A 13966-nucleotide genomic window follows, 5' to 3' on the forward strand; every position below is an offset into this window, starting at 1 on the left:
CTCGTGCTCCTTGTCCCGCCTGACTGCTTTTAAGCGATGTGGTGATGTGATAACACAGTTGCAGATATGTAGATGGTTTCTCAGCCCTTGCTCTCATAAACAGTGCTTACTGTATATAGAGCTTGTCTTTTAATGACACAAAACATGAAAATCATGCAACAGACTTCTTTGAATCCAAGATTTAAAGGCTCAGCTTGTAGGATTTAGTCCCATCTACTGGTGACTTGCTTACTAATTTCCATTCTGATTATTTCTGTAATGCAATTTGCTTAAATCTGAATAACACAGCACTGACATATCATCACGCTGAATCTGATACTGTGAACTAGCCTTCCATCTTATGAATGTAAGTCCAATAATCACCCTCTTTTAGCTCTATTTTTGGTCTCCACCAGCTCCTGAGGAAAATATCTGACTCTTTAGCTCCTAAATGCTCCTCTGTGTTCAGCAGCTAGTGGCTGACTGTGTGTGTCTGCTGTTTAGTGCTGAGCAGGTCGTGTGCAGAGGGTCTTTAGAGCTCCTTCACTGATGTAATGAAAGTGGTGATAATGGCTGACTCCATGTTCAGCCATTATTCCCCTGCCCCGGCAGGCTGCTGCTTGAATTTACTGTTGCGCCTCTCAGATGACCTTCACAGCTTAATCATCTCACTGTGTTTTTCCACTTTGAGGAACAAGCTGTGTGATGATCCAATCCAATGAAGAAGCTGTTGTCAAAAAGTAATGAGGGCATTTATAATGCATCAACGGCCTATTATTCCAATGACACATCCATCAAGCCGCCAGTAGTTTTGAACTATGTCGCTTCATGTTTCATGACGGCTGATGAAAATGTACCAGTGAATTACTACTGACAAAAGCAGTTTATTCGAGGAAACAAAGGTGCAGGAATTTTGCAGAGTGTGAACGTAAGCATAGAAAATTTACGACCGCATTGTTAAAAACGGAGCTCTTCAAGCAACTTTCAAGCATATTAGCAAACACTGTCAACAAGAGTAAGCTACTGACATTTAGAAACTACTACAACTAAAAAGAATTAAAGGTCCAACCAGCAGTTTTTTTCACTTGCAATTTGTGTTTTCAACAAATTACAATTGAAAAATACAGTCCTTTCCAGACAGTGTATGTAGAAGAGAGAAAGAAACCGTTTCATTACAGCCAATCAGAAAAGAATAATTGGCACAGTTTCCAACATCATCAAGAAATCCCAGATTTTACGCCCAGAGATTTGGTTTCTTGCTCTTATTCCAGAAGCATTGGCCCTGAGACCTCATGAATGTAAGTTGCCATGTGCACTAATGCACCCCCATACCATCACGGATGCTGGCTTTTGAACTGCGTGCTAATAACAAGCCAGATGGTCCCTCTCCTCTTCAGCCCGGAGGACATGAGGTCCATGATTTCCAAAGAGAATTTCAAATTTTGACTCATCAGACCACCGGACAGTTTTCCACTTCGCCTCAGTCCATCCTAAATGAGCTCAGGACCAGAGACGGCAGCAACCTTTCTGGATCTGTGTATATGGGGTTTCCCCTTTGCATCTCATCTCATCAGATTTTCTGGATCTTTTAATGACGTTTTGTACTGTAGACAATGAAATCCCCAAATTCTTTGCAGTTTCACATTGAGAAACATTATTCTTAAACTGTTGCACTAATTGCCAGCTCAGTCTGTCACAGAGTGGTGAACCCCTCCCCATCTTTACTTCAGAAAGCCCCTCTGGGATCCTCTTTTTATACCAATCATGTTACTCACCTGTTGCCAGTTAACCTGATTATCTGTGAGATGGTCCATCAGGTCTTTTCTGTCTTTTGTTGCCACAGTCCCACTTTTTTTGAAATGTGTTGCTGGCATCAAATTTTAAATGAGGATATAATTTTCAAAGACAATGAAATTTCTCAGTTTCAATATTTAATATGTTGCCTTTGTGCCATTTTCAATTAAATATGAGGTTTCAGTGTTTTGCAAATCAACACATTCTGTTTCTATTTACGTTTTGCGTTATATCACAGAACTTCTTTTGAAACAGGGTTGTAAACTATCATGATTGTTTTACGTACATCCATAGCTTCACAGGTGGGAGAGGGGATTTATGGCATAAAGAAATACTCTAAATACTTTCAATCCAGCACATTGCTAGCTGCTTCCCCATTTCCAGGCTTTATGCTAAGCTAAACTAACCAGCTGCAGGCTGTAGCCTCATATGAACATACATTCATCAGCAAGAAAGTAAAAACAGCATATCTCCCTGTACATCAAACTGTAAGATATCAGACTACACCCATGACACTTTGGATTTCACATTTGAGCTGCTGGAGAAAGACCCACAATCATTCTCAGGAAACTTTCTGCCCGGGTTGTCGTCTCCTGAGTGCTGCTTATGACGCTTCAGACTTACGTTTGAAGGGACAGCTGATTTAGGCCCGCCGTACGCTCCAGAGGGGCTCTTACATACATTGGAACGCACAGATGACTTCCCTGAGCATTCGTTATCATGGTTGTAACAACCTGCTGAGATATTTGACTTGTACAACATGTTGGTCTTTGTGTTATAATGTGAAGCTGATGTTACACCATCATGGCGCTGGTGCAGACTTGTGGGCCTCTCTGAGTTTTCTCTTGGGCCCGATGAGGATGATGTAGCCTCTGGGCTAGATGAAGACCAAAAAGAAAAATATTAATTACTATAACTGCCATAGAATGAAAACATGCATGTACATATGTGCCTATTAGTCTGTTTTAGCTGATAGTTATTGTCACGAAGAAGATGTGTTGTGAGGAGTTTGCAGAGAAATATAAATTTTAATGTCCCTGGAGACCTAATTATGAAAGCATGAGAACAGTCTTTGCATATATGGCAAATCAGAAACAGCTTGTTACTTAATTAGACTTTAGACTGCAGCCGTTACAGTACATTTATTTAAACGCTTTGACCTGCTTTCAGAGCGGGGCTAGCAGTTTCCCCCAGTTTATAGTTTCTATGCTAAGCTAAGCTAACCAGCTCCTAGCTGTAGCTTTAGTTAGCATACAAACATGAATGTTATCAATCAATCAATCAATTCTCATTAAACTCTCAGCACATGAGCAAATTTCCTGCACTGTCAAACACTGACTTGTAGCGCAGTAACAATGCTAACATGCTAACAAACAAAAGCAGCGGAGAATCAGTTTTTTGTTTGTTTGTTTTTACCAGGCTGCTTCTTCAAAGAAAGTATGAAGGCAACACTGACATATTATCACCTCAAGTTTATACATCGAGCTTGTTAGCTGCTTATTTTCACATCCAGCACCTATGAAGCAACATTATCATTAATTTGGAGCTTTTGTCTGTCCACCTGGTGAATAAAGCTGAAATTGACGAAAAGCAGTTAATCAATGAGCTGACACAGTGTGAAAAAAATCTCCATCACAGCTGCTTTAAGGGATGACATATCTTCATCTCTTGAGAGGATAATTCACCCCAAAAGCCACTTACTGAACTGTGGTCAGTTGTTCCTGGAGCTGAACAGATTGCCTCTCGTTGATTGGGTAGGTGCGGAAAAAGGCCATCCCTATCAGCAGAAGCGCGATGGGAACTGGTGAGAACAGCACGATCAGAGCCGTCACCACTCCATCACCATGATGACACGCACCCGCTCTGTAGCCCACAAACCTGTGAAAACAAAATGTGACGGGCCAGCAGATGAACACACATAACGCATAAAGTGAGCGGACGGAAGACTGACTCACTGTAAAGTCATGGTGGAGATCCCAACAGACAGGCCTCCTGCCAGCTTACTGCAGAAGGCATAACAGGAGAAAAACAGGGGCTCCAGGTCTTTGCAGGACGGGTGTCTCCTGGCAAAGTCGTCCACCACATCTGGGAGCATAGACCTGTCGCAGATACACAGCAAGCTGACATGTCACATATGTAAAAACCACATTTCAGTTTGGATGAGGAGAGCTGTCCGGTCACAAAAACAGATCATCGCTTGAATATTCACCACTGGCCGGTGTCAGGTAGAGGTGACGTGAATGATTCATGTGCACCGCACTCAGCTCTGAGACTGATTCGATCTGACAGGGGCCTCGGAAAGGACGGAGAACTCTGTGTCCTAGCTGGGAACTGACTCACCAGGGTAGCAAGAATATGGTCGCCACGCTGAATCCCATCAAAACGCACATAGTCATGAAGACTGGCAGGTTACTGGGAACACAGGCGACTATACTCACTGCTGGGATGAAGAGCTGAGAAAGAGAAAAACAGGACTCACAGCTAAGAAGGAGACCAGCGGTGTGGAATATGATATTCAGATCATTACTGAAGAAAATGTGTGATTTCTTACTGAAAGTCCGATGAAAAGTGTGGCCTTTTTTCCTACTCTCAGAAGGACTGTTTGCCACAGAGGAACCGCTACTGAGGCTGACGCCTGTGGAAACATTGAGACAGCCTTCTTTGAATTTCAAAATGTGCCTTGTCTTTTAATCATGCACAGTGCAAAATCCTTAGAAAGCTGTTAAAACGTTGCATTTGTGAATGTCTCAGGGAACAGAGTGTGTGATTCTAGTTGCATCTTACCAGTAGAACCAGTAGGAGGTGCTGGAACTGGGCTCCCAGCCCAGCTGCATGACTGCAAAAAAGTGCAAAATTACCCAAGGACATCTGAGGTAAAACAGACACAGACAGTAAACCGTCAAATACACACGTGTCTTTTAAAAGCACAAACCCAAATTAAATGAATGGAGAACCAAGTGTAGATATGCAAAGATGGTTATGCAAGGATTGGCTGCTGTTTTGAGGAATGCAACACAGCCACAACGCGGTCAAACTGTACCTGAAAGGCAAGAACGCTGAACACAAAGCCAAGCACCAGCCGCTGGTAAGGAATGTGGCACACCAGCATCTTCAGCGAGGTCAGATAGGACGGTCGCACCTGGTCGTCAGAGCACGCAGGAGCTGGAAATAAAGCCAAGACGAGATACCAGGAAAGAGATGAAATAAATCACAGGCATCTACTCCAAGCAGCTACACATATTTTTTATTTATAGTATGTGAGTATTAAGCGTTGGCCACTTGTGAATGACTCACCCCGCTGCTCCGTCACCCCGAGGAAGAGAACCAGGCTGCAGAGGAAAAACATGGCGCCCATGACCAGAGCTGAGGTCAGGAAAGCCTTTTGCTGGGGGCAAAAACGCACACATTAAACATTTAAAGATAAATAAAGCCCAATTATGCAGCCAACAAACACACGCCCAGAGCCAAACAGACACAAGTAAACAGGCCCTTCTGCTTCTACTGACTCCAGTCATAACACCTTTGGGATTACTTTGCCTTTAGATCATGTTATTCAAGTTATTCCGCTTCGATGACTCCTTCACGAGCATTAACAATCGTTTCAGCTTGTGCTTATAAAAATAGTTAAGGGAGCAACACAATATTCACTTTCTTGTTGAAATTCAGATGGATTTTGATACTGCTCTGTCCACCAAATATGAAGCTGGAGCTACAGGCGGCTGACTTAATATCCTAAAACTGAGGGAAGGAGCTCGCCTGAGTCTATATGTAAACAAATCTACCAGCACAAATATGACATGATGTGTTGTTTGTTGAGCCTCAGAGGTGCTGGTGCTCCAGGCAGAGCCAGGCCAGCTGCTATTCAGGGTTTTATGCTAGGCTAAGCTAACCGTCTCAACGCACATAAACAAGAGTGGTATCAGTCTAACTCCTGGCAGGAAAGCGAATGTTGCCTAAAATGTGGAACTGTTCCTTTAAGCTGCCATGATCTCCCTCCATTTCTCACCTAGTTTAAATTAACAGTAATGGTTTGTTTATAGCAACATACGCTCATGTGGGCCTATTTCCATTAAATCTAATCTGTTTCTGCTCAGTGCTGCTGTTGTGCAAGAAAAATAAAATCCTGAGAACACACACACACACACACACACACACACGAACACACAACAATGCCTGTGTTGAGCTAAGGACAGCAAATTACAGGGTAATCAGATATCCCTGGGACTGTGGAAGCTCAATGCCAAAGCAATGCTGCGAGGCTGTTAAAGAAACACGAGCGTTATCTCGGCTCCTGTGGCCACTTTCATTCAACGTTTTCAGCGCTCTACCGTTTCCTGAAGGGACGCGTCAGGTGGCGAAGACGTGCTCTGAGGTGTTTCATGGTCCACGTGCTGACAGGCCTCCTCCTTTTCTGTGTTGTACACCGCTATGACTTTACCCTGAATTACAGAAGCCACCAGCATGGCCACCATCTCCACACTCATCCCTGCCAAAGAGGGACAGAGCCGGAGTGAAGGGGACCCGGGGTGTGAGGGAGATCCTGGCCTACATTTGTTTGGCCTGGCCTGAGGATGAGGATGAGGACTGGGACGAGTGTTGGTGCTCTTACTGTAGGCTGTGGCCGAGTCTCTGTCTCTGTGGTCTCCCCCCAGGAACATGTTGAGGGAGAGGTAGGGGACGTTGTAGCACTGTTAATGGATGACAGGGGGGAAACATGACGCCGGCTGACAGCACACGAGCGGGGCGAAACAGAGTAGTCATGGTGACACAGCTTGGAGCGAAACTGGCAGCGACAGTGACATGAGAATAGTACGAAATTGTGTCACCATGGCGACATGAGGAAAGATGGACAAAACTGTGAGGCTCGAGATGGTGGACAGATAACAAAGAAATGGAAGCAGTACGCAAAACCGTTACTGAAGTAAAAGTACCAATACAACAATGTATAAATACTAAAACTCCTGAATACAAAAGTGCACTTAGAGTCAGTTAAACTGCATGTTACTGATCAGCAAAATGTACTTAAAGTCACTTTTACTTGATATATATTTTCCTGTCTGACACTGTTAGGTTGTTAATGGTGATGCATCAGTGTGTGAGCAGCTCTTCACTGTTGTAGCTGCTCGAGGTGGAGCTAGTTTTAGCTGCGTTATGTACAGTTGGCCTGTGAAGTCCAGTAACTGTCAAACCTCAGGGGTTGGGCCCTCCAAAGGGTCACAACATAAATCTGATTCATGGGAAAGACTAATTATTGACACACAAATCTGTACACAGTCAAAAGCAACATCTAAGGAAGAGGAAACTTTGTGAATCATGTCAACATGTGCTTGTTTTTTGTCCAATAGGATTTGACATTTCAAGCATTTTTGTCCTTAATCTTAATTAATATAATCTTAATATTATATTCTAACTTCAGAGATTTTATTACTGTTCTGAGTAACTTCATGCTTAAACTAGAAGCTGATGAAGTCAGAATTTCTTCAGACAAATGAACAACCCTGCTTCTAAAACAGCTGGGACGCTGTGTAAAATGTAAATAGAAACAGAATGTGATGATTTGCACTGAAACCAAATATTTAATTGACAATTGTACAAAGATATCAGATGCTGGTGTTTTTGAAAGTTTTATCCTCATTTTGAATTTGATGCAGCAACATGTTTCAATGACGTTGGGACAGGCTCACGTTTCACTCTCTGCTGCATCAGCTCTTCTTTAAACAACACTGTAACTGAGACCAACTGGTGTCGAAATGTTTTCTTTTTCTGGCTTGATTTTACATTTCATATTGCACGAAACATTTTCAGTGGGTGACAGTTGGGACTGCGGGCGGGTCCGTTCAGCAGAGCCGTGCTGCTGGAATACGTGATTCGAGCTCGTCCCTTGCTAAAAGAGATTTGTTCAGATTCACTGAATCTTTTGATGACGTTATGTACTGTCACAAATTCTTTGCAGTTTCACATTGAGAAACATTCTTCTTAAATTGTTGCACTGTTTGGCAGCTCCGTCTGTCACAGAGTGGTGAACCCCTCCTCATCTTTCAGACAGACTCAGCCTCTCTGGATGCTCCTTTTATGCCCAATCATGTTACTCACCTGTTGCCAGTTAACCTGATTGTCTGTGAGATGGTCCAGCAGCTGTTTTCTTTCAGTGTTTCACAGCTTCTCCAGTCTTTTGTTGCCACTGTCCCAACTTCTTTGAGTCATTTTCAAAAACAATGAAATTTTTACATTTGATTTGTTTCTTGGAGCTATTTTTAATTAAATATGAGATTTCAATGTTTTTCAAATCATCACATTCTGTTTCTATCTACATTTTACACAGCGTCCCAACTCGTATTTGTTTCCAGTCTAGTTGAATATAACTGTGGGGTCTTTGAGATTAGACATTTTCATTTGTTCTAAAAAGTGAAAGTCTCCTGTTCTGTTGGCAGATAATTTTGCCAGCTGTCAAATAAATACAGTGGAGTTTTATTTCCCTCTGAAATGTAATGAAGTAGAAATATAAAATAACATAAAACAGAAATACAACCACCTCACAGCTGTACATCAGTATAGCACTATAGTAAACGCACTTACTTTCCTCCACTGGGTACCAGATGGGGTGAAGGAGCGAGAACAGCCCGTAACACTTTCAGTGACTTACGCTCATGAGGGTCTCGAACAGGCAGGCCGCTGTGAGGAACCTGAGCACGCTGACAGCATGAGACATGGAGCCTCGTGGCACAAACCACAGCAGCAGATAGGACAGGACACCAAATGGGGTGGAAAGAACCAGACTGTGAGACAAACAGCGTTGGCTCTGTTGAGTACAGCCCCGGAGGACCCATCCTAGATTAATTCAAGATGAAGTGTGTTCACCATGTGGCGCCGCCAACCCACCATGGAGTGAGTTTGCCAATGGGTGTCCAGTTACTGCGGCCAACCAGATATCCAACCAGAGGGTCCGTCACAGCATCCCAAGCCCGACTCACAAATAAAATCATGGAAACATAGGAGGCCTCCATCTGTGAAATGCTGGGATGCTTTATTTTGAAATTCAGATAAGTACAAAGGATGATGTGCTAAGAAAAAACAGAGGACAACCTTTACCTGCACAACATCCAGAAGGAAAATCTGCAGGGAAACAGCCATAGCTACTGTGGTAATCTGATACGGGACCCCACCCACAGCATAACACACCTTCCTGGCCAGAGGAATCCCCCCCGACCCCTGTGAAGGAAGGTGGAGGCAAACGTTTTCTACATTTATCTGATGCGCTTCTGCTTTTAATGATTTCTGCTTCTGCAGGTTACAGAACACTTGACGTTCAGATTCTTGAACTGAGTAGCACAGTTTGAGTTTTTGTCTCACATCCTCTCAGAATTAGTTACTTTTCTTAACAAAGCACCAAAACAACCTGGAAAAACTGCAGTACAGTCGCTGTAAACGGTGAATTTAAAGGAAGCATTATGTGTAGTCGACATGTGAGAGAGAAATACATGAAGTAACACATTTAGCTGAGGAATTACGAATGAAAAACCTACACTGCAGAGATGAATATTTTCGTGCTTTGTTTCTATGGATGCAAAAGCAAGTATTAGTATTTCATTTGGAAACTTACCCTCTGCTGACCTCCGCTGCATGAGCTTCCGCCCTCGGCCTGGTTTAATAACCGATTCTTTAATGCCTGGACTCGATTTGTAAAATCTTTAAGACAACTCATCCTTTTGAAATAATGAATCCACATGTGGAGCTACAATCGTCCACCGCGTGTATTCAACAACTGTAACCCTCTCCACGGACACACTCGAGCCCCACTTGTCTGGCACTGGAATCTGGTTCAACAGCTCGTTTGTCTTTGACAGTGAAGTGCTCTTATCCAGCCCACCTGCTCACATTTACAGTGACAATGAATGAAGCGGCTCAGCAGCAGCTCTATTATGGAGGCTGTGTGTTCCTTGACACATGATCTCTTAATGAGGAGAAGTAATCAGAGCTTTTACTGACAGCTCCTTCAAAATTTTGATTGATTTGGGGTAAAATGCCAAATCTGAACTCTGAAGATAAGATAGATAGATAGATAGATAGATAGATAGATAGATAGTATTGTTATTCTTGTGGGATTAGTATTAGCAGTGATAGTATCATAGTATTCTTGTTAATGTAGAATGTTGCATGGATATACTTCCACATAGACAGTTGCTACTTATTTTAGCATAATACACATAGTTTGCATATTTACCTTTACTTATTTCATATTGTTTATTGTGTACGGTTGATTGTTTTTGTAGTATATTGTACATATGTTTACTCATTTCCTGTTTCTATTTGATTTGCTCACTGAACTGACTCGGTTTCCCCTCAGGGATCAATAATGTTCTGATTCTGATTCCTCTTAACACTGGCTCAACATAAAGCAATCTGCACTTGATTTTCCTCTTAATCTGGTTCGATGCTTTTCGAAGTCATGCATCTGTTTCTTTTTTAATAAAGCAGAGTGCATTCTTACTTTTTTGTCCCACATCTGTTTTATGGGCCCCAGTTTCGGCACCTCCTCGAGCACAGAGTGCACAATTAAACAACAAGTTGGATTTTGAATTTAAAATGAAGTAGAGATGACGTTTTCTCCGAAAAGGGAGAAGGGACACAATTTTTTGGAGGTAAGAAATCAGAGATGTTCCGGTGTGGATTCAGAGTGTGTCGGTATGAACCGCTCTGACCTCTTGTGGAACAGCAGTGAAACTTTCCTCCATCAGATGAAACCTGTTAATCCTGTCGATCCTGTTCTTCACCTCGCTGACAATCTCATCATCAACAATATCACGGTTGGCAAAATGAGTAGCTTCAAGCTTCAAAGTAGCGTCACACATTCCACACATACATTTAATGGACAAAGAGTTTGACCTTGTGCTCGGATCCCATTGAGGAAATGGAAGACTGTTAAACTCTGCAGTCCTGTCAAACAAAGCGCTGAGTAACAAACAGGAATTCTTGCATCATTCAATCTTTAATTTCATCCATTTACAGCCAGAGGCGACAGCTCGACGTCCCCATTGTGAGACACTAAAAAGTCAAAGTAACAAAAAAAAAAATAATTTCTCCAAATAAAAATAGTCGTTGTTAACTGTTTTTCAAGAACAAAACATTTTGTGAACTAAACTGAGGAACCAAATAGAAGAGAATGACTTGGCAGACATCTTGACATCCATCACTGTATCATCACATCATCTTACTACCCATTTAATCACAGGATCCCATCATTTCATGTGTTTTCCAATTTGGACATATTGAAATCTTTGCCTTTTAAAGCTTGTTTCAGACCATCATCACACCAGCCTATAAATTGGTGCTCTTGCTTGCATTGTCCTTGGCATGCCGGAGTCCATACAGCCATTTGATCACTCGAGCATTTCTCTCAATGACGGAAACACCGTAGGGAACACGGCTTGCAGCATTGCCGGCATCCACCTCATCCTCCTCATCTTCATCCTCTCTGACGGAGCCTGCACACTCGGACCCCGGAGCACTCACACTGCGGAAACGGGCCATAGACACAATGTCAGAACTAGATCCAGTCCACTCCTGCAGGTCTGCGGGGTCCAAACCACACAGGTTGAAGAAGCGCTCCAGCTCCGTCCCGGCCCGGGAGCACCGGTCGCTCATGTCTGATTTGGACCGGGTCAGCGACGGGCGCTTCCTGGAGCTGGAGGAGGACAAACGGGTAATCGCTGGGGAGGAAGGAGGGAAAAGAGGGAGGTTCTGGGGAGGTGGAGGAGAGACGGGGGTTCCAGCTGGAGAAGAGGGGGGGTTGTCAGGTTTCAATGGAGCAACAACAGGTTTCAGAGGACCCGATGTAGTTCTGGTGTGGAACAGATGCAGGTGTGAAGTGGTCGGGCGGAGTGGAAACTGGGAGTGTAAAGCTATGGGCTGAAGGGGCTGCCGGATGAACAGGGACGGTCTGCTCTGCGTCCTCCTAGGACTGGCCTGAGGCATGACGTCCACTCGGCGAACGGTCCCTGCAGCTGGAGACCCAGGAGAGCCGGGACTCTCCGCCCTGGCAGGTCCGGAGGCTTTTAACCTCACCTTTGCTGGACTGGACCAGTCAGGGCGGGGAGGTGGACAAGGCCTCTCCTTTTTCTGTGTAGGTGTGGAGCAAGGAGAGCTTTGTGAGGTGGTGGCACAATCAGGAGCTTTACCGTCCCCTGAGTCTATACCAGCGCCCGATTGAGGTCCATCACTCACACCACTGATCAGATTACTCAGGTGCTTCAAGTCGAGCTGGACTCCCTCGTTCTTTGTTTTTGTCGGGGTCTGTGTCTTCCTGGTGGGCTGCAGAGCGGCGGTGGGGTTCAGCAGAGGCTTCTGCACGTCAGGAGGCCGGACCGGCTGCTGTTTAGAAAGAGCCACCTGACTCTTGACATATTTAGCCTTGTCTGCTTCCAGCCTCTCCACCGCACTCTGCTTTGGTCTGGTGGGGAACTGCCGGTAGAAATCTGGCCCCACTGGCCCTTTCGGCCGTAAGCGTGGCGGTTTAGCAGCTATAGCAGTGCTCGCCGGTTGCCTCGCTGGGCGTTGGAGAGTCTCCAAAGACATTTTGTAAAACTAGTAGTAGGTCTACCTGTCCTCGTGCAGGTGTCTTGAAATAAATACCCTTGATTCTGCGGAAACTGCAAAGTTATCCTGTATCTGTGCGTCTGTGTGGCTCTCTGATGATCAGCTCCACTCCATTTTTGAAGAGATGTAACCTCAGCATCTCAGTTGAACATCATCCTGTGGAAAAGAGACACACAAATCAGGAGAGTGTCTGAAAGACAGACAGCTCACATGAGTCGATAAAAACGTTCAGCTTAAAAGACAGGCAAGCTTTTTCAGACACTTTTTAGCCCTCTAACACAGACAGGACAGAGCCAACTCAAAAACCCTCCCCTTTCTTTGAGACCGCAGCCAATCAGCTTCCGGAATCCTTCCCCATCGTACAAGTTAATTGGCTGCCAGCACAGACGGATTCGAACAATTACCCAGAGTCATCCATCTTTCCGCAGACAAACAGAGTAAAACTGACACTTCATTTTCAGTCAGTTGTCGGCTGTGAAAAGAGTGGCCGAAGTGTGTGTGTGTGTGTGTGTGTGTTTGTGTGAGTGTGAGAGAGAGGGGTGATGGGGAGGTGCATCAGGACAGCTGTCAACAAGCCATTGTCTGGGGCCAATACAGAGCAAGTCACACACACACCAACAGCTGCCACTATGGGAACAATGGCTGCATCTTTAAATAAAGCAGCCAGTTGCCGGGGTTTGCATCGGCCTGGTTCCTGAACTACACTCCTCTGTAGGTTAAATAAAGTCAGAACAACGAGGTTCAACTCAGCATGTTAACCCAGCCCTCTTTGTGCACACTTGTACGCCTCTAACTGTGGTTAAGGTCACAATAATGAACTTGATTAAATACAGGCTCTCTGTATACTTAAGATACTGTGTGTGTGTGTGTGTGTGTCTGTGTGTGTGTGCTTGAAATATGGCGCTTGAACAATCTGCATCTGCCACTCACATTCTCCACATATTTGCCATTCCAGGCTGGGCCAGGTCAAACTCCTGCTGCTACGGCTGATAGAAACTTTATGCACCTACAGTCTTACCTGTCTTCACAGATCTGCCCCAGTTTACCAAAACAAAGTGATCTTCCTTAAAGACAGCCAGCGCCATGATGAGTATCATTAAGATAGCAGGCCGGTGTCATTACAAACCAAAGAGGAATGTCAAGAGGTGGGTCAGACAAACAAAAATAGAGCCACTAATTTAGTGGTGGTTCTGAGTCAAGTGCTGGCATGCTACTGAGAGTCAATGACAAACAGAGAGCGAAGCAGGAAGCCAAAGAGAAATGAAAGAGAAACACAAAGAGGCAGGTAAACAACAACACAATATACTGCCCCACGTATGCTCAAGGCCTACACACAAGTCCTGCCCTGACAAGCTCAGGTCTGCCTCTATGAAGGTGTTTTTTTCTTTGTTTTGTTTTCTTTTGGGCATTTCTACACAAAACTCACCTTGACGGTCCCTGCTGGTCTCCAGATCCTGTCCTTGGCTCCTGGTCTTGGCCTGGCGAACTCACTGTGCTGTCCTGCTGTGGAGATTCTATATGAGAGCAACTCAAGACAAACCTGTTTGACAACTCATGTGTGCTCCTCCTGAGCCCGCCCCCTCGTGCTGATTGGCCCAAC

General features: G+C 44.3%; 2 protein-coding genes across 2 annotated transcripts; both read right to left on the reverse strand.

Moving 5' to 3' along the window:
* Window positions 1-2274: 2274 nt before the first annotated feature.
* On the reverse strand, window positions 2275-9475 carry mfsd2al2 (major facilitator superfamily domain containing 2a-like 2). The gene is made up of 14 exons (XM_076741287.1): window positions 9374-9475; window positions 8863-8982; window positions 8653-8777; window positions 8417-8549; window positions 6383-6461; window positions 6102-6259; window positions 5068-5158; window positions 4814-4935; window positions 4558-4641; window positions 4325-4408; window positions 4114-4226; window positions 3729-3872; window positions 3475-3651; window positions 2275-2650 (listed from the first exon to the last, which is right to left on the reverse strand). Exons 1-14 carry the CDS (start codon window positions 9473-9475, stop codon window positions 2275-2277), a joined length of 1908 nt encoding a protein of 635 aa, XP_076597402.1.
* Window positions 9476-10924: 1449 nt separating this feature from the next.
* fam110a (family with sequence similarity 110 member A) lies at window positions 10925-13874 on the reverse strand. Its single transcript, XM_076741718.1, has 2 exons — window positions 13793-13874; window positions 10925-12522 (listed from the first exon to the last, which is right to left on the reverse strand). Exon 2 carries the CDS (start codon window positions 12343-12345, stop codon window positions 11089-11091), a length of 1257 nt encoding a protein of 418 aa, XP_076597833.1. The 5' UTR covers window positions 12346-12522; window positions 13793-13874; the 3' UTR covers window positions 10925-11088.
* Window positions 13875-13966: the final 92 nt, after the last annotated feature.

This window comes from Chaetodon auriga, chromosome 10, assembly GCF_051107435.1.
Source record: "Chaetodon auriga isolate fChaAug3 chromosome 10, fChaAug3.hap1, whole genome shotgun sequence".
NCBI classification, from domain to species: Eukaryota; Metazoa; Chordata; class Actinopteri; order Chaetodontiformes; family Chaetodontidae; genus Chaetodon; species Chaetodon auriga.